Source organism: Penicillium pulvis (genome assembly GCF_028828015.1).
Source record: "Penicillium pulvis strain IBT 33274 chromosome Unknown contig_12_segment0_segment0, whole genome shotgun sequence".
Classification (NCBI taxonomy): Eukaryota; Fungi; Ascomycota; class Eurotiomycetes; order Eurotiales; family Aspergillaceae; genus Penicillium; species Penicillium pulvis.
The window spans coordinates 1,477,906-1,503,195 of record NW_026643072.1 but is presented as its reverse complement, the minus strand read 5'-3'; the positions used below and the strand labels follow the sequence as shown (position 1 = coordinate 1,503,195).

The following is a 25,290-nucleotide window of genomic DNA, read 5'->3' as shown; positions in this document are numbered from 1 at the left end:
GAAAAAAGACTAGGAAACGGGGTGGTTCTAAAATTGTGATTTAGTTGATAAGACGAGGCCCAAGACGCTGATTGGTCGAATCGCATACATCTCCTAATCGGGTCGACCCCGCTAAGCCCTTCATCATACTTCCAGTCGGCGTACGGCTATTTAAGGGTATCCACCTGCCCAAAGATCCTATTCCCCCTGTTTAGACCAGTGATGCCTTCGAAATCTTTGATAAATTTTGCCAGCGGGGTCCCCGCCACAAGTCTTTTGCCAGCCGACCGTTTGAAAGAGGCAGCAAACTCGGTACTTTCGAACCCATCAGTATGGCAGCCGGGAATGATCTATGGCCCTGATGAAGGTCACTTTCCCTTCCGAGTGAATATTGCCAAGTGGTTGACTGGATTTTACGAGTCTGTTCAACCGATAAGTGCAGATCGGATCTGCATTACCGGCGGCGCCAGTCAAAATTTGGCCAGTATCTTGCAGGTTTTCACCGATCCAATCAAGACACGAAAAATCTGGATCATTGAACCAGCCTACTTTCTCGCTTTTCGAATCTTCAAAGACGCTGGATTTGACGGCAAGTTGCATGGTATTCCCGAGGACGCGGAGGGTGTTGATATTGCCTGTCTAGAACAGGCACTAGCAGCAGAACTGAAAGAATTCAAGGCTTCTGTACCCATCCAAGGATGTGTGCAGCCAATTAAAGCCTCATGTGCATATCGAAAGCTATATTCTCATGTTATCTACTGTGTTCCAACATTCGCCAATCCGTCCGGAAGCATCATGTCTCGCTCCCGACGAGAATCTCTACTTCTTTTGGCTCGGAAGTACGATGCTCTAATTATCAGTGATGATGTGTATGACTTTTTACATTGGAGTTCGGATCCGGGAACCCAAGTGCGATCTGAACCAATCACGGCTATCTTGCCACGAATCGTCGACCTTGAGAAAACCTTGAACGGAGGACCACAGGATGACTTCGGAAATGCTGTCAGCAACGGCAGCTTTAGCAAGATTGTCGGCCCAGGCTGTCGTGTTGGATGGACAGAGGGTACTGAAAAATTCATCCATGGCCTTTCTCAGAGGTGAGACGCGAATTTCCCTTATCTGATTTTGTTTTCTCCACCGCACAGGGACAAATAACCCCACTCTTCCATGCTAATAAAGCCACAGTGGATCAACTCGCTCCGGTGGAGCGCCATCACATCTCATGTCGACTTTCATCAACGAGCTAATGATTGGCGACTCCTTGAAGAATCACATGGCCTCAACGCTTTTAGCATACAGACGCCGTTACTTCACAATGCTTTCGGCTATAGAGGAACACCTTCTTTCCCTAGGCGTTTCTTTCAACACTGTTTCAAAACCTAGTCCCACAGCAGGTGGAATCTTCTTTTGGCTCAAACTTCCTTCACCGCTGACGGCAATGAAGGTGGCCGACTGCGCAGAAAGAGAGGAAAACGTCATTTTCGGATTTGGGCCCTCATTTAGCCTTCCAGAGGGGAATATTAGTTGTAATAAATTCGAGGATATGATAAGGCTGTGCTTTTCCTGCGTTGAAGAGGAGAGCTTAATAAGTGGAGTTGTTCGACTGAGTCTTGTTTTGAAGAAGCTGCTGGGATACGAGGGACGAGATTAGCTTCGCAATATGTTCAGTCAAGCGATCTAGGCTTGAAACATCAAGATGGACAATAATTCACGTCTTTTGCTGGTGACATGAAGAAATGAGAACCTGGCCTCAGTTCTTGTTTTTTTTGTCTATTTTTTTCTGAAGTATGTTCAATCATTGCATTCTTCTACCTTTGTTTGTTACATCCGAAGAGAAGTAGACGCCGCTGGAGTATAGCTCACTTATACTTTTACTTGCCACTTCCAGTCATAGCCTAGACATGCCCAGCGGGCAACAACAAAGCTCATGAAGGAAATCCCAAGTAACCCACCAATACATGCTACCAAGCGAGTTGGACCGGCCACCTGGAGCAACTGTCCACCTATGGGTATTCCAATCAGAGTCCTTGTCCAGAGAGTTAGCATGCAAGGTCATGATATCAGTTTGGAAACTAAACCCACCCAAAACTTGCGAATAAGTAACATGTTCCATACCACTGCCCGAATTCTTCTGTTGTACAGATTTGGCCGATGCATACAGGGGTCAGGCTGAGAATGCTTCCGGTCCCAAATCCCAGTAGACCGACAAAGGGGTATAGTACGCCAATATGATGGCCAAATGGATACCACAAAATGAAAATGAGCATTGTGGTCACTGCCATCATGACTGAGATCGTGTTGAAACGTCCAAGGTGATCAGACGCAGTTCCTGAAAGCCACCGCCCGAATCCCGAACCACTGAGCTTCTTATCAGTCTTATGAAGAATATAAATATTCGATGGAAATGGGATTACCTACGCATTGAATACAGCCAGTAAATAGAAACCTGTCTGCGAATCAAAGCCCTGGGCTATTGCATAAGAGGGTATCATGCTCAGCGAGGCGAAGAGAACGATTTCACTGACTTTATGGCGTAAGTTTAATTGACTCATTGGGTGAAAATTAGAGATGGGGCATTCAAAACATACAAAATGCTCCAACAGTGGCCCATATCAGTCGGGAGTCTGTAAAGCATCGCAGATTAATATTTCCTTTTCCTGTTTTGATCGGCAATCTGCTCCGGATGCAGATATTGCCAATAGCGAGGAAGACCACGAAAATGAATCCCAAAAGTCTAAGTGCCCATGCCCAGCCAAGCTGCTTCAGAGCCGGTCTCAAAATCATAGGGAAGGCTACTCCACCAAGACTCGAGCCAGCCATTGCGATGCCAGTGGCAGTCCCTCGGCGTCGATGAAACCAATGCGAAAGAACAACCATGCACGGTGTGGAGACTAACGCGCTACTCACTCCACCCAACATCCCTAGACACAATAGGAACTGATAGTACTTTTCACAAGATCCTAACATGAAGATGGACAGAGCGTAAAGCACGGAACCGATAAGCATCATCCACCTTGGACCATAACGATCAAACAGTGGACCAACTTGAACACTGAGTGACAGATTGAGGAACACAAAGACCGATGATATCCATCCAATTGTACTCGATGAGTATCCCTGGAGCTGGTGCGTCTCCCAGTGGGACTGGAGAACTCCTACCGTGCTCATCATACCAAATGTACACATCAGCATCATACAGGACCCAGCCACCACGATCCATGCTGCGAGTCCACCCTCAGGATATTCATATGCAATGCTCTCACTGTTACGAGTCCCATCGTTGTCATGGTCTGGACCCACAGATATCGGGCCGGGTATGAGCGCCAGCGATATGTCGTTTGATCTCGCCTCTGTGGTTGATGTCGCCGTAGTTATCATCTTACCGTGTCCCCTGAGAAGGCGGTCTCGGTGACATCCAATATACGAACACAAGAGGAAAACTACGGTGGAAGAAACAGGTTTCTTTATAATTTTTCGTCTGCACGTCCATAGATTAGAGATTATGTCTATTCCCATGGCTCTAGGCCCTTTTGGGATAGATAACCGATCTGACGAATCAAAGACGGCAATTCATAGAAGAGAGGGTACGGAACAGCTGCCACCATGACTCACATAGACTGAAGTCCGCATGCCAAGGGTCTGTGGATAGGTCCAAGACTGATCAGACATCATCATTGGGCTGGTGAATGAGTCTGACGTGAGATGTAATCGAGAATGAATCTTCAGCTTAGTCATATAGCCGATGGTCGTTTTTCAAGCGTTAATTACTTAGTTCAATATGCGGCAAATATTATGTAACCTGAAAGTTGAGCTTATTGGTTTTTTAAAAATCCACGATCACCGGCTCGATAAAGACCCTCTTCGCGGAATTAACCCCGATGGCTGAAGATTAACGATTAACGCTTGATGACTGTTCATTTCCTGTATGCTTATGGTCGCGTGATCACCGTCTTAACGCACATTCTTCCAATGGTACCAATCAATGTCTAGCGGCGATAGGTTACAAAGGAGACGAGATGGCTGTACAGAATGTCGCAGAAAAAAAGTCAAAGTAATTTCCTTCTATCCCTAATGGACAAGGAATGTTACTAACCTGATCTCAAGTGCGACTTGGGTAAGCCCATATGTTCACGTTGCACACGATATCCGAAAGGGTGCATATACAAACTGGGTATAATCAGCCAGAGACCAGACAAGAACAGCCCCGGAAATCATAACATTGCCCAATATTCCCAAGACAATGCTCACATATCCGTGGATGGATCTATTGTCCCTTTGCAGGATGCAATAACAACTGCCGGGAATGTGATCCAGCAGCCGCTCATGTATTTGTCGCCATACTTGTCAACCACAGAATCTCGATTTTTTATGCACCTTTTCCGAACCGAGACTGCTACCAGATTGTTCCCAGCGGCTCCACCAATGTTCCTCGAAAGAATGATCACTGGCGCTCTAGAAAAACCCCATCTTCTTTATGCACTGCTGGCAGCAGCCTGCAGTCACCACAGCCGTCTCATCCCCAAAGAAACGCACCAAAGGTCAATGGTAGCCGGTCTGAAATATACCAATCTAGCCATCTCCAATTTACGTTCCGCTCTCGCAGATGACAATGAGATGCTGCGACCGGAAACTGTTACTACGGCAATGACACTGTGCACGAATGATGTCTGCAACGGAAATATGGAAATATGGAATGTCCATCTTGATGGTGTCATTCGATTACTTACTGCATTTATGGAGCACCAGAAGGAAAATTCCCGCATCGATCCTTACGCCCAATGTTTGGTGAAGTGGTGCATAACTATGGATGTTCTGGCGGGGTTTTCGGGACTTCGCACGGTCCAAAGTGAGTTTTTGACCCAAGTCTCAAATCAATCCGTTGATGAGATCGATGATATTTGTGGCTATTCCTTAGAGTTGGCGCCATTTCTTGCACAGTTGCCACAGCTAGCGAAGTGCCAGGAGCAATTGTCAATGACTTCAGAATTAGAGATACTTGAGGCCAAGATCTCTCGTCTCATTGGTGCGACTGTCTCGGAAGCAAAGCTAGACAGCATGGGAGATCTGGCTATAGAGCTTCACTATACCCACCTTGCTTTTGTCCACTCCGCTTTGCTATACCTCCACCGCCGAGTTCAGAACCTTTCGCGGAACCACGTCAAGGTCAGGGAGGATGTCATGAGTATCATCGACTCCATTCGACGGATAGGGTCCTTCTCCCCGGCAAACATTTTAATCTTGTGGCCAATATTCACCGCCGGTTGCGAAACTGAGATCATTAGCGAACGCCAATACATCCAAAATCGGATGAACAATATGCAATGCTTTGGAATGGGCAATTATACACGAGCTCGGGAATACTTGCTTAATTTCTGGGCTTCTGAAACCTCCTTGCCGTGGGATGTGTATTTTTCGCACCTAGGGAAAGAGGTGGTGTTATTTTGATTATCAATTTTGCTTGGCGGTCTTCTGAGAGATGATAAAGAATTTGCTAACAGACTAAGAGGTATCGCAGTGCCTGCCTAAAATTTAATCCAAGCACCGGTTATAAAGCATCGATTGAACATGGCTCTGACGAATGGTAGAGACTGCCTACCTGTAGTTACCCAAGACTTAGTTCTCGACAATCTTCATATCAAAGATCATCTATGGGCAAATGTTCTGTTCCTATAGCATAATAATACCTCGAATTCACAATGTGTACAGCGCAGAACAAAAGGCTTTTCTCACATCTTTGATGAAGCTCCTGCTCAGGAATCGCTTTAAGTTAGCATGGTTGCCAAAATCTCAGTAAGGTTTACCTCCTTAGTAATGAGCACAGAGCTATGGACTTGGAGATGAACACGGGCATGGAAGAGTCCTATAGATTCGTTGGCGATGAAACAAGCAAACACTCCAAATAGGCACACTAAGCCTGATTTGGCCACCGGATCGGTCGGCCATTACTGCCACTGGGAACGCCCACCGCTTGTGCGAACTGCTAACCTTTTTGGGCATGCTCTTCAGAACAAGACTTTCGAACCGGTCCTTGGTTATTTCGATCTTAATTTGGGTTTGGCCCCTCGCAGCACGCTGGGCTGAAGGCTAAGAATCATTGAAAAGAATTTGACAAATATTCTTGCTCTCTTAGTACGGATTTGACAACAAAGAACCCCGAAAGTAGGCAAACCCATTTCCAAATTGAGAGAAAAGGCTATCAAATGATATCGAATGAATATTTTGAATTTGCGTTGTGACATTGCTGTACCTGTTCCGTATTGCCTTCAAGGTTCGCTGACCTTGACCGACGATGATTTCCCGAATAAGGCGAGTGATCCGAGGACCCAACTCTAATGCGCCAAGCGACCGAAAATCACTTCGAAGCTTACCATAGAGTCATACGATGATCTCAGATTACGAGCGCATCATTTTGCTCAGCCTCGGGTGGATCCTGGAGTAATAGTATTGACGTAGAATGCGCGAATAGACCCCAATTAAGGAATGTAGTATTCGTCTGCATTTCCCAGGCAGCAGGCCAGGTTATATGCATCAAGGCTTGCTGTGTATAAATACCCGTCAAATCTTTGACAGTTGAATGATTTCCAACAACTGAAAATCACACAATGATATTTCCTATCGCCCTTGCAGGTGAGACTGAAGCTCTGGTCTTACATGATAAGTGCTAATCAATACCAGCTTCCCTCACTGTTGTCGCAGCGACAGCTAGTGATGCTCCGCTTAGCAGCAGCAATCATGCAAAGAGTTACGCACCGTACTACGTTGACTGCCCCCCAGACATACAGCTTGTTCGTCAGCCTCGCCAAATATCTCAAGCCGAGTCTGAATGGGTTCACGGTCGTAAAGCAATCGTTGCCGATTCACTCAGTGCCTATTTAGGTCGATTGAATCTGTCAGATTTCAATTTGATAGAGTATGCGCAAAGAATTCATGAGGATCCTGACTACAATGTGCCAGTGATTGCCTGGGCCACCAGCGGTGGTGGCTGGCGCTCAGCATACACCGGCATTGGTGGCCTCCAAGCCATTGATGAGCGGACTCCAGGTTCCAAAGAGGCCAAGGTTGGCGGTCTTTTTCAAAGCTTGACTTATATGGCGGGACTTTCCGGTGGATCTTGGCCTACTGCCTCCACGGCATTCAGTGATTATGCCCCAATTTACGAACATGTCAAGGAGTGGCATGTAGATATTAATCGGTTCGACGCGGCCAACTTCACGGAGTACGCTGCCCCCGTCACTGCATATCTCGAAACGATAGCCGAAAAGGTTGAAGTTGGGTTCAATGTGTCTACTGCCGACTTTCTCGGTCGCGGCTTTGCTTATCAATTTGTCCCTGGAGTCAATCGCACGTGGTCGTCTATTGCTGAACAGCCGGGCTTTAAGAATTTCTCTGGGCCAATGCCAATGCTTATCTGCAGCAGCATTAACAAGAGTTCAGAGGTCCTAGATGGCCTTTACTCTCCTTCCCCAACTTCCCCATGGGTAAGTGACGTCAGTATCGTGGTATTCTTTTCGAAGTGGTTGACTTTAAACAGTTTGAATGGAATCCCTTCGAGTTTGGGTCCTGGGACTTTGGATTTGTGCCCATGGAATATATTGGCACGGTTCCCAATGAAAACAACACCGCTGAGAAATGCGTGAGAAATCTCGATCAAGCTAGGTTCGTGACATGAACTACGAGTGATTTACCGGATTTACCCAAAGCTAATTAAGGTTTCAAGTTTCGTGATGGGCTCCGCAGCGAGTGCATGGAACAGCTGGTGGTTAGGAGCGACTACGAACGGGACCCTTGGGCAATTTTCAAAACGTCATGATCTTGAAAAACGAGATTCCGATAGCTTTTTGACCGGAATTTCGTCGCTGTCCTATCTGAACAACTATTTCAAGGAGGCTTATGGTTACACGCTAGCACAAATCAGCAACCCTTCAATCCCCAATCCTTTCAACAGTGAGGAGAACATCACCTTTGCCGACGGCTCCGAAGTGGGGCAATCAGTACCATTCTGGCCTTTTATTCAACCTGAGCGAAAGGTTGACTTCATGTAAGCCATTACAACCGTCCTCCCCTCTATGAATTCTTTATAACTTACCATCACCTAGCATGGCCTGGGATGACGACGCCGACTCTGCCCCATACAGCTGGAACAACGGCACCAACATCTGGGATACTTACAACCGTGCTAAGGAAAATGGTCTGCCCTTCCCAGAAGTGCCACCGGTCTCAGAGATGCTAGCACGGAACTACACATTGAAGCCTGTTTTATTCGGCTGCGACACGAACCTCACAACAACTCGCGATGCTACCTCTCCAATTGTCGCTTATTTTGCTAATTCACCCTATAGCTGGTACAGCAACTACTCCTGGGCAACTGGCAATATGTCATACACGGAGTTTGACGGTATCTTGGAGAACAGCTTCAACCTGCTGACTCAGGGGAATGGAACTCTCAGCAAATCCTGGGTGGATTGTCTCGGGTGTGCAGCAATCGATCGGAGCTTACAACGTATGGATATTAAGAGGCCTCAAGCTTGTGAGAAATGCTTCCAGGAGCACTGCTGGGATGGCAGCATCACTGAAGGTATCTCAGATGACTTTGTGTTGGACCCCTCTCTGGCTTTGAATCAGAGTCTTAGCTATGCTGAGTGGAGTGAGATGCATCCTGATACCTAAGGCGACTATGCCGTCGATGTTTTGTATTCCTAATCTATGAAGATGAAAATAAAGATTCACATGAACCCTATATCGATTCAGTGTTCCCAAGGGCTTCTGGGGGATCTATATGCCCTGGCTATTAATACCCCCCCCCCCCCCGCGGCCCAAGGGTAGTAATTTTAAGGTCCTAGTAACACAGAGATGCAGGTCTTCCGTCATTGGAATCAAATAGTCAACCACATCGCCAGCGCGTTGAACTAGGATAGGTTGACATCATGATTCGTTACATGGGATGGCAAGTTCCCAAATTGGTCAAATAAAGTGATATTAAGGTATTTATTACATATTCGTCGAACTAGCCGATCCCCGTGGGACACCTTTGACTCAGAGGTCCTCTTCGTCTCGCTACGCGAATAGGAGTGGTACCCCTAGATGTTTACACAATTTTTCCAACTCTCCAATATTTCTAGGCGTACGAGAAGCAAAAGCGAAGGGAGGTCCCCATAGAGTTCCTGTACAAGTTGGCCTTTTTCATGGATTACTACATAAAAAAGAGGGTGTAGGAAAAGACTTTGTATTAAATTACTAAATATTCCATTGCATTTATTGTACATACAGCCATTTTCGCGGGAGCTATGAATCAAAAGCTCTAGTTAACAACCTTAGGGTCTTGGCAGAGCAAATCTTTATGGTCCATGTCGCTCGCATCCTTGGCAACCGCAGCCTTGGGGCAGCACCGGGGTCGGGCAGTAGGATTGGTTTGGCGGCAGTTCTCTGTAAAGTCGGCGGTAGTATTTGTACTGGTAGCTATTTATTCGATGTAAGTCAGCAAGAATTGGTCCCTATTGAGTATATTCATGGCGGCTGGGGGTATCTTACCCTTTAAGCAGACAACAGCAGAATAGCCTGTGTCAGGCCGATTCGTATAGTAACAGCACGCAGCAGTAGGCTCGAAAGGGTTGCCATAGGTAGGGCAGACACCTGTAGAGTAGCCACGCTCGGCGAGGGAAGCAGGCTGGGCCAGGACAACGCCAGCGGAGGCGGCAAGAAGAAGAATAGAAGCCTTCATTATGAAAATTCGATTGGTATTGGAGAGTGTGTTATTCCAAACAGCAGGTGCTAGTTCACTTTATTTACCTAAGATTGATATGATGGGTCCGCTACGGGTCACACCCTTTCCCATATATTGATTACTATCAGCAGGGCAATCGACGATCTAGTTGATCCATTCACCATTCAAACCGTAGAAGTAGTGATTTATATGTTCCTTACGTTCCTTCGCGTATTATATTCGCTGTCAGTATACTGATTGCGCCGTAATAAAGACATCAAGAAGACTAGATCAGAGTGGCGATAGCCACAACGTATCTGTTTCTTCAGCGGTAGCCAATCAGGTGGTAAAAGGCGCTAAGAAGAGAGCAAGAGAAACCGCAATATTAGCGAGATGCATACGTTCATGATTGAGGGTTGTTCAGGGCATTCAAGTGAAGAATAGAGGGCTTCCGAGCGCTTAGGTAAAGGGGCCCGAATGAACTGAAGAGTAAGGCTGCAATGGCACTATTCCAGGCCAAGCAAAGAACAAAAACAAAAACATACAACAGTTAGGATTCGCATGTGGTCACCCACCATACTACTAACTAACCGGCGTGTGGCTTAAGTACGGCTGAGCGGACGGGAAGCCCTGTTCTCCACACCCTATGGTCGTATGTATTTGGGAGAGTATGGAAATAGTACATGTAGTCAAAGTCTGGTTTAAAACGGCCTGGACAATCAAGCCTTTTGCTTGCACGTAACTCAGGTTTGGAGTGCGATATTATGTTAAAAAAATAAAAATAAAAAAAATTGGTCCATGTCTAATTCAAGGTAACCTAGTAGCTTGGTTCGGGGAGTAAAGTTTCTGAATACTTCAAAAGTTCATACTGTTGTGGGACGAATACGATCTCCACTCCTCAATATATATCTCGGGCTTCTCTTTAGAAGGTTCACTGCCTTGGTACTAAGATTAGAGGTCTTTTTCACTGATATTTCTTTTCATCTCATATTTGCTTCTTTTCTCTATGATATTCACATGAAAATCAGGACAACAAGGTTGAGAGAAAAAAAAAACAAAAAAAGAACAAAGAACCCAGATGAGACCCATCCTTTGCGCCGAAAGAAGTCGAGACCGTAGTCCCGTCCGATAATGACGCCGATAACTCCCATTCTGTGTTCGTTCAACATCCCCTCATCCCCTCATCCCCACCCCATCATACAGCATATAACGCCCTTAAACGGAACTCGAGGTGTAAGCAGAGCCCACGGAGTTCAGCGCACCATCGGTGAGCAGGTAGTTGTCAGCACACATGAAGTACGAGTAGCGAGTAACGCCAGACTGCGCATCCAGCCAAGCAACAGCCTCGGTTACGAATTCCGCAGTGGTGGACTGATCGACAACACCAGAAACATCAGCGTTCAGGGCAAACTCAGTGACCCACACCTCCTCCAAGCCGTAGTTGGTGGCAGTGCTGACGGCGTCCTCGACGAAAGTCTTGAGGTCGTCAATCGAGTCACCGTACCAGTGAACAGCCAGGCCGGTAATGTTGCAAGAGGAGCAGTCGGTCATGAACTCCTCGAACCAGCTCAGACCCTGACCATCGGTAGACGAAGAGGTCACGGCGGGGGAGATCAGCTTGGCGGATCCGGAGAACGGGGTGATGTACTGCATGTAGTAACCAGCAGCCTCGGAGGGGGTCATGTCAGCCTGGGAGGCCATGTCCGGCTCGTTGAAACCCATGATGTAGTCACTTCCGCTGGACAGGATGGTCTCGATGGCCGAGAGCCAGCCACTGAAGAAGCTGGTGCCCCAAAGCATGGGGACGTATTCGACGCCAGAGGGGAGACCGGTGTCAGTGGTGAAAACCCAGTTGTAGGCCCAGCTGATAGTGCCGGTCTCGGCGAGAGTGGTGACGGTAGAAACGTCGTTGTAAGCAGCTCCACGCTTGGTGGAGGTGCGCTTCTGCATCTTGTGCAGATCCCGGTGCATGTGCATGTTGTGGGGCACAGCGAGGGCAGTGGTGGCCAACAGGCCTGCAGTGAGAATGCTGGTGAAGGAAACCATTTTGAGTGCTGATTTGTTTTGGTCACCGAAGGAGTGGATGAGACCGAATAAATGGAGAAACCTGTTCTCGAATTGAAAGGAGTGGATAGAGAAAGGAAGGGCGCTCTAGACCGTGCACGGCACAGGTAACTAGATGGCAAAAAGGGACTGGAAAAAGACCCGAAGGAATGAATGAGATGCACTGCAAAAGGAAGGGAAGAGGACGAAACGAAGGGGGATGCGAGAGGTTAAATCACCGGCGCGTCAAATGTGCGTCAAACCACGCACGGTACTTCACTGGGACCAGGCCCGTCTCTGCTTATTTACTTTTTGCTGGAGTGGAGTGGCGGGACAAAAGAAAAGCTTCATGATTGGATTGAAAGGACCTTTTCTGGGTCTGTTTTAGATCATTTTTCTTGTGATCCTTCTCTATAGGTTACCAGAGACCACATCGCACAGAGAAACCAGGGAAAGTGTATGACTGGACATGGGGAACGGAGACCCGACTGACAGTCACTAGAGAAGATGTGATTGGCCTGTGGATTACCTTGAGCATTGCTCTTACAATTCACATTCACCTAAAGTGGAGCCTAGTGTCGTTTAATTCTTTTCAATTGTCTTCTCCTCCTTAATCGGGTTATGTATCCGCTCCACAAGGAAGATCTATTACTGCTCCACAAAGGGCTGGACCGGTGACACGGGGCTCCTGTTGACATGCCCAGACAATCAGTCGCGGGCTGCGTTGACTGTATTGAATTTCGGGGTGGTCCTTTCTCTGCGTCTATGGCGAAGTATGCTAGCGCCGGTGATATATTAAACACGTCAAGATGAGCTCAATGAGGGCAATGGAGAGCTCGGAATTGGAGAATTCTGCCAAAGGACAGCTCACATGTTTGATTAGCTCCATTTGTGGGAAGCAAAGAAAAGTGGAGACGTGATTTGATGTACCGTGGACAAGGTTGCGTAGGCACTCGACAGGATTGGAGATCCGGTGGCGCTGACTACGCCATCCATGGATCGACGTCAGGGCAACCGCCCTGATAGGACACCCGTGCCACATGGGCTTATGGAAATGAAACTACACAGAAAAAAACAAAAGAAACTGGAAATTATACCCCTGTCTGTGGTGAGACTCAATTTTTGTACGTTAGAGACTTAGACACACAATGCCAATATCCTATGTTCTCCTTCATTGCTCAAAATCTGACACATCGCAAAACTGCCGAAATGAACGCGTCGGAACAATGCCGGCCAACCCCGCTCGATCCTGCCCGATAGCCCCCGATCGCCATGTTTCATGCCCAGAACCTTGCTTCTAGAACCCCTTTAGCGTCAACTCTCCTTGCTTCTGACGAAGCCTATAAGCCCCATCACCTGAAACACCAGCATTTCCCCTGGTCTTTGCTTTCGCGTCCCTCCCCGCAGGTGGAATAAGCCTCACCGCACTGCGACGCCGGCAAACGGTGCCCCATCTATTCCCATTCGCTGGGCCTGGGCTTAGGGCTCTTTAACCCTACGGTGGTGGGGGTCACTACTCAGTGTACCTGATCATCTCCGTTGTACTCCGACTGTACTCCATACGGCGATCACAAAGGGCCGCAGAGGCATGGAAATTCGCTTTCCCGCTGCTACTTTCTTCTGGATATTCCTTCCCACCCGGTCGCAACTTTGAGATTTTTTGTAAGAAAGGTTTGTATTGTAATCGGTGTGGATATTTGGGTCCTGCAGGTCCTATAGGTACATGGGCATGGATTCATTGGTCTCGGCGACTTGGAAACCGTAGCGAAAATGACCGATGGCGTTCATGGTGGCCTGGGTATGAACGTTCATAGGGTAACCACTCTCCTCAAAAGAGAACAGTTCATGGTTCCTTAAATTGTTAGGCTGCTTGGCGGGGAACTAAATTTTCTCTACGATCGTGGTAATCTTCTTTCGGACTAGGTCGGTCGCATGTTGTAGATTAGTGGCAACCTTATTCTTGGCGCGCACTTCTGGGATTTATTAGGGAATCAGTTCACGTAACTCGTAATGTATTAGGCATTATGGGGCTGCCCATTGCTCGGGGCCTGTCCGTTGGCCTCGGTCTTGAAGTATGACGAACACGATGGGCCTGCCAGCGCAGCCTACGTAAACAACATGACAGAAGGCGCCTGTGCTGTACTTTATCTCCAATATCTAAACCTTTCATACTGATAAGAAAGTGTCTTTAGAACTTCACAGGGTAGACACCTCCCTGCCCACAATGGTGTAAAGCAGTGATTATAATTTGAGTATAATTATACCAGGTTTCTCGGGTATTGAATGACATCTCATATGACTTGAATTATATTAGCAAGTCAAAATATATCGCAACACTGGTGAAGCAAGACTTTAGCCTAAGTTATCTCGGGTTCAATTTAATTGACACTCAACTCCAAGTGAATCAGCCCCTACTTATGACCTGCAAGTACATCTTAATGAGCAAGTAGGTACCTGGTAATGTACTTGCTATTATCACTGCTCCCGGTTTTCGAATTCGCGCCTACCCTTGGCTGGTGGTCCTCTTTGGGTTACCTTGAAGGTACTAAGCGTGCTTCGGAACGTCAATATGGTGGATGGTCTGCAGATATACTTCCACCCTCTAACTTCTCTCAATCCGAGCCAAATCACCCTGCTTCAATTTATTGGAAACCAAAATGCCTTCTCGAACCAAGTAGTCAGAGTACGAATTTTCTCCTTCAAAAATCTATCCCAGTAGGTGAAGTCGAAGCTTCGAGAAGACCGCAGATTTGTCACTACCAGTGTACACGGCGTTCAGGCTCATTTAAACGTTGCGATGGATGATGTTTACGACTAAAGAATTGTCACAAACGGATTCGACCCTGAGACCACCTTCGCTGAGATCATTATACTCGGAAACCAACTATGTGCCATCCTTCAAACCCAGCTCACGCCCGACCAACAGACTTCCTTCGAAGCGCATATATTAGATTCCCTTGCGAATATGGTCTATGGTTACAACATGATCGGGTATGCTGGAAGTGGGTATGAGATCACACTCAAGCTCTGCATAGCAATCTTCCGCGGCGAGGAAATACCGGAAGACATTGCCGAAAAAGAGTTTCTGGAATTTGAAAAAGTATCCTTCTACGTAGTAAAGCTCTAGCGTGTTCCTCTGCGGCTTTGTAAAGTCGTCGCGAACTTGTGCAGCATTTCTCAACTTTGCATCCATGGCCAAGATCTGAAATTGGGTTGCGGGTCTCACATTATATGTATCTTAAATATCCTACCTAATCACCTGCTCTATGATAATTGATTGGTAGGAGATTTTAGAAGGCAGTCTCATGCCTCACTTCTTGCTTCCCATATTTTAGCACAACTGGTTGTTTGATAACTACGAAGCGCTAATTATACGGCCGGCGATGATCTGCACCGTCACTCGCGCTTTACAGTATGCTAGCACATTCCATATATTTAAGACTATATATTTCATTTCCATACTCATCCTGGTACATACGACCATAGGGTGTGGAGAACAGGGCTTCCCGTCCGCTCAGCCGTACTTAAGCCACACGCCGGTTAGTTAGTAGTATGGTGGGTGACCACATGCGAATCCTGACTGTTGTATGTATATCTTTTTTTTGCTTCGATTAGCTACCTAATCACAATAAAATTCGACTGGCTACTCACAAAGAGCGACTCGACTTCCTTTGGAGGCTGCGTAGCTAGATAGGGTCAAGGCTCCCTTGGCAAAGGATACTCTGCCACGTTCTTGCATTGATGCGACAGAAAGCGGTTTTTTTACATCCATCCTGCACTTGTTGATTATCAAGACCTTCTTTAGCACGTTTTGTGGCTTAGTGCGGAATGTCTATGTTACTTGGCAATGATTCCTGATCTTGGCTGCTAGTAACACGGCTCTAATCAGGCTCTATGATTGGTGTTCTATAGTTTTTTGAAACCTAACGTTCGGCGTTGCACTCTGCTATTATGGCCGCTAAAATTAGTACAGCCTTTACATACAACAGTCAGGATTGGCGTATATTTACCAATAAAAATAATAAGTGACCGACGTGTGGCTTAAGTGCGTTGAATAGTATGTAGCGACATCTAGCGCGAGACTCAGCTAGACAAATGTATTGTAGCCCACAAAAGGTTTTCCTGAGTAGGAGTCGTTGTTCACATCATCCGCTCCTGGCTGTCTAGGTGGCATTACATAGTGATTCCCAAAGGCGTGGGCCTACATGACACCAGGAACGCTAAGTGGTCAAAAGACCCTAGTCGTACAGCCCGGCGGGGAGACCGCCAACTGGCGTCAGGCGCAAGAACCAGATGGTTATCTATACTATTGTTGAGGTCCTGTCCGTCTTCTGGCTAGGTTAAGTACTGAGTGGGGCTTATTTAGCCAGGGTGGATATCAATTACAGCGATTCGCCTGTCTTTGAGGGTATAAGGATAAGAAGCCCGGCCCGATAAATCGACCAATGAATCGACTGACAGTAGCTTTCTTCATTTCCCCGCATTTTTGAAAATCCCATTTTACCCTTATCCAATCTTGCAAAAGATGGCAAAATCCGTCCCGGACTGGCTGAGAATGTGCGTTACTAGAATACTATTCAAGGCAAGAGGCTCACTCCTATTTAGAATTCTCATCTTGCTCAGCGGGGCTTCCTACTTGCCCCAGCTGCACCGCATCTGGGTTCACGGGAACTGCCAGGGCATCTCGCTCAGCTACCTGCTGCTGAACCTCATCAGTGCGACCGAGCAATTCACAATAGGTTTCTTCATCCTAGTGAATCACAAAGGCGGGACGGATCTCTTCGTCGAAACCCCTGTAACGACCGGTGACTGGCTAAACCTAGCCCAGCTCACCCTAGTTTGGGCCCTACATTTCCTCCTGTAAATTTTCTCTAACCCCTCTTGTACCAAAGTTTTCCCAGTAAAATCCTAACAAGAATAGCTTTCTCCTATGTCTATGGTTCCCATCCGATAATCGCACCATGTATAAATTTGTGCTGCTGACGGTCTATATGCTCTTCGCCCTCATTTCTATTATACCACTTTTTATTGATGCTATCGATCATGATTTCTTTGGCCCCCCGGAATGGCGCAATGGGGGCGAGGCTCTCTTCAGCGGCTACCACGCGATGTTCATGAATCCTATCGTCACGATCCTGGCTCTCGCTGCACTCCCTTGCCAAGCGCGAGCTATTCGTGCCCTGCCCATAGGGGACTTGAAATCCCTCAGTCTCCTAGGGCTCCTAGCCCAGGGCGTCATTTTCAGTGTGATGGCGATTTCGTGGACGATGCGAGTGAGGTTCCTGGATCTGTCATTTAGGGATGTAATCGCGTATGGGTTCTTGACGTTCGTGAGCTGGTATCAGATGGTGGGGTGGGCAGCGGTGAATAATGCGGTGTTTGCCCTAGTGCAGATATCGTTGCTCTGTTTGGTGAGGAATTGGGGGTCGGTGAAGATGGCTGTAGCAGATAGGGAAAGTGAACCTCTACTAGGCGCACTCGAGTAAGTACTTCTATTTACTACTCTACTGGAAAGTATAACACTGGAAGATTATAATGCAACATAAAGATAAAGTCAAGTCATCTCTTTTTAAGGTGAAATCTACTACATTCGAGCCTCGAGGCCAGAACATGACGGAGGATGTTTTCTCACTCGCTCCCAGTCCGGCCACGCGACGCTACAGCGGCTCTCGCCTTTTTATCACATGAAAGAAAGAAAGGCGATTCCCAATTTTCTAAGGTATGAATAATAACATATCCCGAAACGGTGCTGAATCACTTCTGATTCAGCGTCTAGATCAAGAGTGAGCTCTGAACTCGTCTAGAGCAAGTCCATGACAAAGTGATTCGCGAGATGTGAGCTCATAATGAGCAGTTCTCTGAGCATTGAATCTCTGTATATCAAGGGAGAAGGAGAATGTCTATCTTTTAGATTCTTTCCTTCCTGAATGAAGAATCGGTTTTGCAATTAATATGAACCATATTGCCTTGGACTCTAAATCCATACCAATTTTAGTACTATTTAATATTCAATTCGTATCTTCTCTACTATCTTCTTATTTGGCCTTTTACTTCCCTACAGATATATTTCGCTATAAAATGACTACAAGCATATAGCACCAGAGGGTGGGAATTCTGGAGAATAGGGCTTCCCGTCCGCTTAGCTATACTTAAGCCATATGCTGAAGAAGCACTTTAGTACATCGATTAGCCTAGCCTAGTAGGGCAACGGATGATTGCCGGTTTTCGGTTGCGCGACACTAGGTAAGAAATATAAGTGCTCAAGATTTTGGCTAAAATTACCCTAGATCGCGCGATGATCGCTTAGGATCACTACTAGTTGAACGTCTATGTACTTATATTAGCTCGTAAAGACTACGTCTTATAAGCCAAACTTTGACATTTTTAGGTAACCTATAGCTTTTATTTACTATATGATTCGATTCTATTAAAAATGTAGGAGATTATTAAGTATGTTAAATAGAGTAATGGTAATATTTCTGGAAGGATGCTTTACTACTGACGTTTGAGTTTGGTATCTTAACAAGTGATATAAATAAGCTGCACATTTTCTATGGCCAAAGTTGCGAATCGGAGAGAAAGTGTAAGATACGTTAGTTCCAAGTCTGGAGGTGAAATTCCCTGGCAATTTTCTGATGTGGGTTACGTCATCGCGTCCGATAGGGTGGAGCAAAGCCCATTCGCTCGGCACATTTAAGAAAAGCAACGTGCACTGCGGTAGATTATCATTACTATTTACTGCTCTGTTGCACCCGAGTGCTCGAAAACTTGACCTCGAATAGCCTCATGTGACTAACTTGATAGCAAAACACATATTTAATCCAACGACGATGAAATACAGTGGACGTTCTGAAAGGTTTTGTCCCGAAGACAACCCCGCCGTCGGATCTGTCCTTGATTTTTTTTTCTTGACATCCCAACTCGTCTACGAACATGAGCTCGCAAAACTTCTATGGATGCGGCCCTGAAAACTCGCAAACCTCACAAACGAGCTTAAATACTTCGAATCAGACGCTTTCCAACAGCGACCGGAACGGATCTACGAGCCAGAATGATGGCCGCGTGTCCAGCACAGCCCTCAGCGGCTCCGACCGAATTTATCCAATTCGATCACTTGTTTCCATGAACCCAGTCAATGCGTCCCCATCGCCAGCGGAAGAGGATGTGGAGGATTCCTCGAGCCACTCAGTAGAGCCGCCGAAATCTCCGATAGATACAATGCCTCAGGCTAGGATTCCTTATTCGAACAATCTTATCCCGCCGGTCTCGCATAGCAGTGTCTCTGTCAACGATGAAGTTTCTTCAAACACGCCCGCTACAGGAGATCTCGAACACACAGAATATGCATTGGGCTCTCTAGAAACTGCACCTAGAGAGACTGCACCTCAAGAGAATCATACCTACATGACCTCCCGATTCGAACACGCATTTTCGGAAGATGGGCACACGGTGATACTTGGGGATAGCAAACAGTCTCTCAAACGTTGCGAGGATGAGCCGATCCGGACACCAGGTGCAATACAAAGCTTCGGAGTGATGATCGCACTGAGAGAGGAATCTCCTAATCAGTTTGTTGTGCGTGCCGTGAGTGAAAACTCAAAACAAATTATGGGGTTTTCGCCACAAGATCTGTTTGACTTGGAAAGTTTCACTGATATATTGAAAGAAGAGCAACTGGCTACTTTTTTGGAACATCTTGACTACGTTCGAGACGATTCATATGACTTAATTATCGATGGCCCTGAGGTTTTTCTCCTGGCAATACGAGGAACATCCGGCGGTTTCACTCGGTTTTGGTGCGCGACACATGTTAGCCAAGAAAACAAGGATATCATCATTTGCGAGCTTGAACTGGAGGACGACCAGCTCAACCCCTTAGGTATTGAGGATCAAAAACTCCCGGAAACTCCCACGAATACTTTACAAACCAACCCGCCCCCCACTGAAGAACAATATTTCAAAAGCACGACCAGTGCAAGTAGTTCGGTGCGCTCCATACGTGATGCACGACGGAAGAAGGGTGAAGCTGCTGCAATGCAAGTCTTCGGCACACTATCTCAGATCCAGGCCCAGCTTGCACAAGTGACGGACCAAGACACACTACTCCAAGTCACTGCGGGACTAGTCAAGGAATTAGTTGGATTCCACCGAGTCCTGGTTTACCAATTTGATCACAAATCGAATGGTCGGGTAGTTGCTGAATTGATGGACCCTAATGTGACCGTGGACTTGTATCGAGGCCTTCATTTTCCTGCTTCGGACATCCCAGCTCAGGCTCGAGAGCTCTACAAGGTCAACAAAGTCCGGTTATTATACAATCGAGACCACATCACTGCGCGACTAGTCTGTCGAACCTTGGAGGATCTAGAAACCCCGCTTGATATGAGCCATGCCTATCTTCGAGCGATGTCACCAATCCACGCCAAATACCTCGCGAACATGGAAGTGCGCTCATCGATGTCGATTAGCATTAACGCTTATGACAACCTTTGGGGTCTGATATCTTGCCATTCATACGGCGATGATGGCATGCGCGTTTCTTTTCCGATACGGAAACTGTGCCGTTTGGTCGGCGACACTGTGGCTCGAAACATTGAACGCATCACCGATGCCTCCGATATCCAGGCGCGTGTGATGATGAACTCCGTTCCGAAAGAAGCAGATCCATCAAAGTACATCGTCGGATCCTCGGATGACTTGTTACGCCTCTTTCAAGCCGATTATGGTGTACTTTCCATTGGAAACGAAGCCAAGCTTTTTGGTAGGGAGTCGAATTCACAAGAAGCTCTCGCTCTGTTTCAATATATTCGTCTAAGAAAGGTGACATCGGTCCTTGCGTCGCATGATATTGGAAAAGATTATCCAGATTTTAGTTTCCGTCCGGGTTTTAAACGAATATCGGGCTTATTGTGTATTCCGATGGCTCCTGACGGGGCCGACTTCATCGTTTTCTTCCGCGTCGGTGAACTAACAACGATCACCTGGGCTGGAAATCCGCACAAACCTGCAGACGGTGGCATCGGACCTTTAACACCACGCCAAAGCTTCAAAGAATGGCGCGAGATAACCCTGAGCGAGTCAAAACATTGGTCTGCATTTGACGTTTCGATGGCCGGTGTCCTTGGATCTGTATACGGGAAGTTCATTCGAGTCTGGCGGCAGAAAGAAGTTCTCAAGCAGAACTCTCAGCTTACTCGTCTACTGTTAGCCAATTCGGCTCATGAGGTTCGCACCCCGTTAAACGCAGTCATCAACTATTTGGAGATTGCCATGGAAAGCACTTTAGACGAGGAAACACGTGAAAGCTTGATCCGATCCTACTCGGCTTCCAAATCTCTTGTCTACATTGTCAATGACCTTCTTGACCTTGCTACTGAAAGCGGACAACAGCTTATCAAGAACGAGGCGTTCGACTTAGCACCCACGCTACAAGATGCTTTTGATATGCTGGCTGGGGAAGCCAAGCGGAAGGGCATTTCCTACACGTTTAATATGCGCACCGGACTCCCAGGGGCAGTATTAGGAGATCAGCGTCGCTTGCGCCAAATCTTTGTTAATCTCATCTCGAATGCCGTCGAAAATACAACTAAAGGTGGCGTGAGCGTTGAGGCTTCGCTTTCTAGTGTTCAAGACGATCACGCGTCGCTTGAACTGTCAGTTGTCGACACAGGTGCAGGAATGTCGAAAGCTAGACTCGAACAGCTCTTTCAGGAGCTTGAAGAGGTTTATGCAGATGAGCATTGGGTTGGAGATAAACTGAATAGCACAAAGAATGCAGGTGGTCAGAGGCAAAGCGTTCTGGGTATTGGTCTTGCATTGACCGCTCGTATCGTGCACACGATGCATGGTCAGCTCATTGTGAAGTCTGAAGAGGGTAAAGGCAGTCGGCTCAAGATTATACTCCAATTCCAAATCCCCGGAGAACCGCCCTCGCAGTCCTCGCAGAACCTGACAGGAACCAATTATCTCGATATGCCAAAATCACCTTCAATTCTGGACGGGGAATTCATTTTGGTGGTTGATGATGATAAAAATCAAAACGAAGCCACACAACAGGGCGCCGACACCAATCCCACTAGTGTCGACTGTGTACCTGGGAAGGATCAACCTGATCAACACGAGTCTTTGCCATCTCAGAACGCCCTACCTCATAGCGAGGACGGTATTGATCAAAAGCAAAATATACCCCTACGCCTACCCTTAGGACCTGGACATGACGAATTCCAGCAATCACATATCTCTCAGCCAAGTCCCGAGCAACAACAAGTCAAGGAACACTCTCAGGAGAGCCCCACCCCTTCCCAAGCACATGCATCAGCTTCGTCTTCCAGCAACATGAGTTTGAATGTTCTCGTTGCAGAGGACAATCCGGTCAATAGCAAGATTCTGCAAAAGCGATTAAGTAAAATTGGCCACACAGTTCAATTGACTAGTAATGGACAAGCATGCGTGAATGCATTCTTGTCAGGCAGCGAAATTCCCGATGTGATCTTGATGGACATTCAGGTTCGTTCAAGCTGGATGTGAACCCCCATGGTTTTGACTGACTGAGCCTCACAGATGCCCATCGTTGACGGAATGACTGCCACAAAAGAGATTCGTGAGGCCGAATCCAACAGCTCAAAGTCTTCGGTCGCAGATACCTCTACTTCGCCCAAAAGGATTCCAATTTTTGCAGTGTCGGCTTCTCTTGTTGAGAGGGACGAGAAGGCTTACATTGACACGGGATTCGATGGCTGGGTCATGAAACCGATCAACTTTGCAAGACTAAACACAATCCTGGCAGGCATATATGACGTAAAGGCTCGCGAAGGCCCTGCCGAGGCCAGGGATTGGGAAAAAGGCGGGTGGTTTGACATAGAGTAGCTCGATTTAGATCGTTTACTAAAGATCAAAGTAATGACTTGGGACCTGACCTTACAATGACGGCCAAGTTTTCTGCAGAAGGACCCTATCCCAATTTTTGTTCCAGCTGCCGATTACAATGGCAGCCCGAATATAGTGTACTTCATCTTCTCATCCCCTCAATCGCTATTCAAGAACCACAACTCTTTTGCGGGGGAGAGGATGGTTTCGCAGACGTAGACCCTAGAGATAGGCTGGCGGTTAATGTTAAATTCGAAGTCTAGAACGTTGACTACTAGTCTATATTGAAAAGATAGCCTCCTAGCGCGGACGCTAGCGGAACACGGCCATCTTTGCGCAGGCTTTACTGGTTCACCGCGCTATGGTCGTCTACAATCAGACCGCACACACCAAATGAAGTGTGTGTGGGGCCGCTAGCTTCCGCTAGCCTCCGCTAACCTTTGTGCGGAACGCCTGCATATAAGGCCCCTTTGGGAAGTCACGGTGGCAGGAAAATCCCCGAGATAAAGCTTATCGAATATGACGTTAATTGTGTGCATTTAGCGGGCTTGTATCAACAAAGGTTTTGAATGAAGGCACGTGGGCTTGATTGCAAATCGTCTATTATGTACCTTGACGGTCTGTATGGCCTGGGAGACTCGGCAGCCATAAATACTTCGCTGCTGCACCTCTAGCTTACCTTAGTATACCCCATCTCGTCTTCAACATAGCATAAAACTGAGTAAACTGCGCAATCCGCACCGCCACACAATGGCCTCATACTTGATAACTGGGGAGCACTCTCCTTTTTTTTGTATGTTAGATTGTTGCTTTACCTTCGACACCTAGTGCATTGTGGGAGCAGTCTGTCGCATTTTCTTTTCTGACCTTGACAAGCATTGCATGATCTCCTTGCCAAAGAAGGAGGCCCAGTTGAACTCAGGGTGTTACCCGTATATAAGACCCTCCACATTTCTGTGTAGAATCGTTGGGGGAGGAACAAGGTAAATTAAACACAGATCAGAGCAGATGCTCATAAAGTCAACAATTACGGGGTTCGGATGTTCGGCGTGCACGATTAATAATCTATCCAAGTCATTTCAGAGCAGCAGGAAGTTAATTGAAGAAAATACAAATCGTTCTTACAGATAGAAGCCGCGAGTATGTGACTTATTCTTCGTATAGACTTTATGCTCTGAAAGGGTTAATGCAGTCGGACAGATAAACTAGAGGAGGTACCTGACCACTTTACCTTGTCACATCGAAAAAACGCCTGTTGGGGTGACCCGGCCGTATGACCTACTCGGCAGTGCATTACGTTAGCGGGTATGCTGACTGAGACCTAACCCATAACTAGTTAGGTTAGGTTTCCGTGGCTTGGTCTTGGCGGTAGGCGGGGGGCTTGGCGAGGCCTACTACCAAGATCATCCATCCACTCTAGATACCTTCTCGTCTTATAAGGCTTCCGTCTACACTGGTCAGCATTCTAGTTATTTAGACAACTACCTATAGTACAATTTATCTATTTGATCAGCCCCTCTCGCCCGCGAAGATGATCCTCATCCCTGACCCAGTCATTCATTACCTCTACGGTCTCCCTCCTCCAGCATTGGGCAAACGCAAGGAGCATATGCAGGTTCTGGCTGTGGGGATATCTAGGTCTGGAACAGAATCACTACGCCAGGCACTACACATACTAGGATTCGAGCATACCCACCATGGATTTGACACCATTCTTCCTCCTTCGTCTCTAGAGGGTATTTATCGCCTTCTGCAGAAGAAATACAACACAGAATCCACCATTGGTCAGAAATACAAACTGTCCGCTGAGGACTTTGACACTGTTTTGAGTGACTGCGTCGGCGTTAGCGATCTTATGGCTGCAGAGTTCGCGCCCGAACTCATTGCGGCGTATCCAAATGCCAAAGTCATTCTCAACACTCGTCGAGACCTTGACAGCTGGTTTTCTAGCATGCAACAAACAATGGGCTATTTTGACAAAAACCCAATCGACTGGGACTGGTTCAAAAGTTGGTTTAGTGCTGAGCTGTTCTGGGTTCGACAAACGATGTGTCGTACGATGATGCCCCGCTTCTTTCGCGGTAGTTTCCATTCAAACGGCAAATGGGTCTACAAGCAACATGTTGCTCTAGTGAAGGGATTAGGCTTATCTGAAGACAGGCTGCTTGAGTGGTCTGTGGAGGATGGCTGGGAGCCACTCTGCAAATTCTTGGGCAAAAGCATTCCGCAGCAAGATTTCCCTGATGGCAATCCGCCCAGAGCTTGGGCAGAACGAATCTCCCATACCATGAAAGCCCATAACGAAAGAGCTATCCGAAATATGCTTATCCTTGGGGCCTGCATCATTGGGATCGTGGTAACGACTTTCGGTGCTATCTCCATGAGCGCAAAGAGCGAGTAGGGCTAAGAGGAGCGTTTCTACCATAATCTCGTGCGGCTTCTCTCCTAATTCTTAGATCGGTTGTGGTAACCAGCTCCTTTCGCGACCGTGAGGCTGATATCAGGGAAGCTGGTTGGGTTTGGACTTAAATGATGCGGGTATCGTCCTTCATAATAAATTTCATTCTTCCTAGGCCCCAAACTGTGTACAACAGCTGGAAATGAGAGACTTTTGACATCTTAGCCGCCCTCAGGTCTATCCTATCTTTTAAGGCGCCGCATAAGCACTTGGCGTACCTGTCAAGACTGACATCCAGAGTTTC

At 47.1% G+C, this 25,290-nt stretch overlaps 9 protein-coding genes across 9 annotated transcripts; 6 read left to right on the top strand and 3 right to left on the bottom strand.

Annotated features, from left to right (window-relative positions):
• Positions 1 to 201: 201 nt before the first annotated feature.
• Positions 202 to 1,630, top strand: N7503_001769 (aminotransferase-like domain-containing protein; the record flags this gene model as incomplete). The annotated part of the gene is made up of 2 exons (XM_057061316.1): positions 202 to 1,076; positions 1,165 to 1,630. The coding sequence occupies 2 exons, from the start codon at positions 202 to 204 to the stop codon at positions 1,628 to 1,630; spliced, it is 1,341 nt and encodes a 446-aa protein (XP_056925278.1).
• Positions 1,631 to 1,836: 206 nt separating this feature from the next.
• Positions 1,837 to 3,327, bottom strand: N7503_001768 (MCT family MFS transporter; the record flags this gene model as incomplete). The annotated part of the gene is made up of 4 exons (XM_057061315.1): positions 1,837 to 2,005; positions 2,062 to 2,337; positions 2,398 to 2,503; positions 2,568 to 3,327. Coding segments are annotated over 4 exons (1,305 nt in total), but the record flags the coding sequence as incomplete, so codon positions are not given.
• A 1,074-nt stretch (positions 3,328 to 4,401) lies between these two features.
• Positions 4,402 to 5,424, top strand: N7503_001767 (transcription factor domain-containing protein; the record flags this gene model as incomplete). The annotated part of the gene is made up of 1 exon (XM_057061314.1): positions 4,402 to 5,424. The coding sequence occupies one exon, from the start codon at positions 4,402 to 4,404 to the stop codon at positions 5,422 to 5,424; it is 1,023 nt and encodes a 340-aa protein (XP_056925276.1).
• A 1,157-nt stretch (positions 5,425 to 6,581) lies between these two features.
• Positions 6,582 to 8,646, top strand: N7503_001766 (uncharacterized protein; the record flags this gene model as incomplete). The annotated part of the gene is made up of 5 exons (XM_057061313.1): positions 6,582 to 6,606; positions 6,655 to 7,457; positions 7,511 to 7,635; positions 7,697 to 8,017; positions 8,076 to 8,646. The coding sequence occupies 5 exons, from the start codon at positions 6,582 to 6,584 to the stop codon at positions 8,644 to 8,646; spliced, it is 1,845 nt and encodes a 614-aa protein (XP_056925275.1).
• Positions 8,647 to 9,277: 631 nt separating this feature from the next.
• On the bottom strand, positions 9,278 to 9,697 carry N7503_001765 (uncharacterized protein; the record flags this gene model as incomplete). The annotated part of the gene is made up of 2 exons (XM_057061312.1): positions 9,278 to 9,435; positions 9,508 to 9,697. The coding sequence occupies 2 exons, from the start codon at positions 9,695 to 9,697 to the stop codon at positions 9,278 to 9,280; spliced, it is 348 nt and encodes a 115-aa protein (XP_056925274.1).
• A 1,197-nt stretch (positions 9,698 to 10,894) lies between these two features.
• Positions 10,895 to 11,725, bottom strand: N7503_001764 (glycoside hydrolase family 128 protein; the record flags this gene model as incomplete). Its single annotated transcript, XM_057061311.1, has 1 exon — positions 10,895 to 11,725. One exon carries the CDS (start codon positions 11,723 to 11,725, stop codon positions 10,895 to 10,897), a length of 831 nt encoding a protein of 276 aa, XP_056925273.1.
• A 4,522-nt stretch (positions 11,726 to 16,247) lies between these two features.
• On the top strand, positions 16,248 to 17,208 carry N7503_001763 (uncharacterized protein; the record flags this gene model as incomplete). Its single annotated transcript, XM_057061310.1, has 3 exons — positions 16,248 to 16,279; positions 16,328 to 16,582; positions 16,644 to 17,208. 3 exons carry the CDS (start codon positions 16,248 to 16,250, stop codon positions 17,206 to 17,208), a joined length of 852 nt encoding a protein of 283 aa, XP_056925272.1.
• Positions 17,209 to 18,655: 1,447 nt separating this feature from the next.
• On the top strand, positions 18,656 to 22,588 carry N7503_001762 (CheY-like superfamily; the record flags this gene model as incomplete). The annotated part of the gene is made up of 2 exons (XM_057061309.1): positions 18,656 to 22,228; positions 22,283 to 22,588. The coding sequence occupies 2 exons, from the start codon at positions 18,656 to 18,658 to the stop codon at positions 22,586 to 22,588; spliced, it is 3,879 nt and encodes a 1,292-aa protein (XP_056925271.1).
• Positions 22,589 to 24,119: 1,531 nt separating this feature from the next.
• Positions 24,120 to 24,989, top strand: N7503_001761 (sulfotransferase family protein; the record flags this gene model as incomplete). Its single annotated transcript, XM_057061308.1, has 1 exon — positions 24,120 to 24,989. The coding sequence occupies one exon, from the start codon at positions 24,120 to 24,122 to the stop codon at positions 24,987 to 24,989; it is 870 nt and encodes a 289-aa protein (XP_056925270.1).
• Between the last annotated feature and the right edge of the window lie 301 nt (positions 24,990 to 25,290).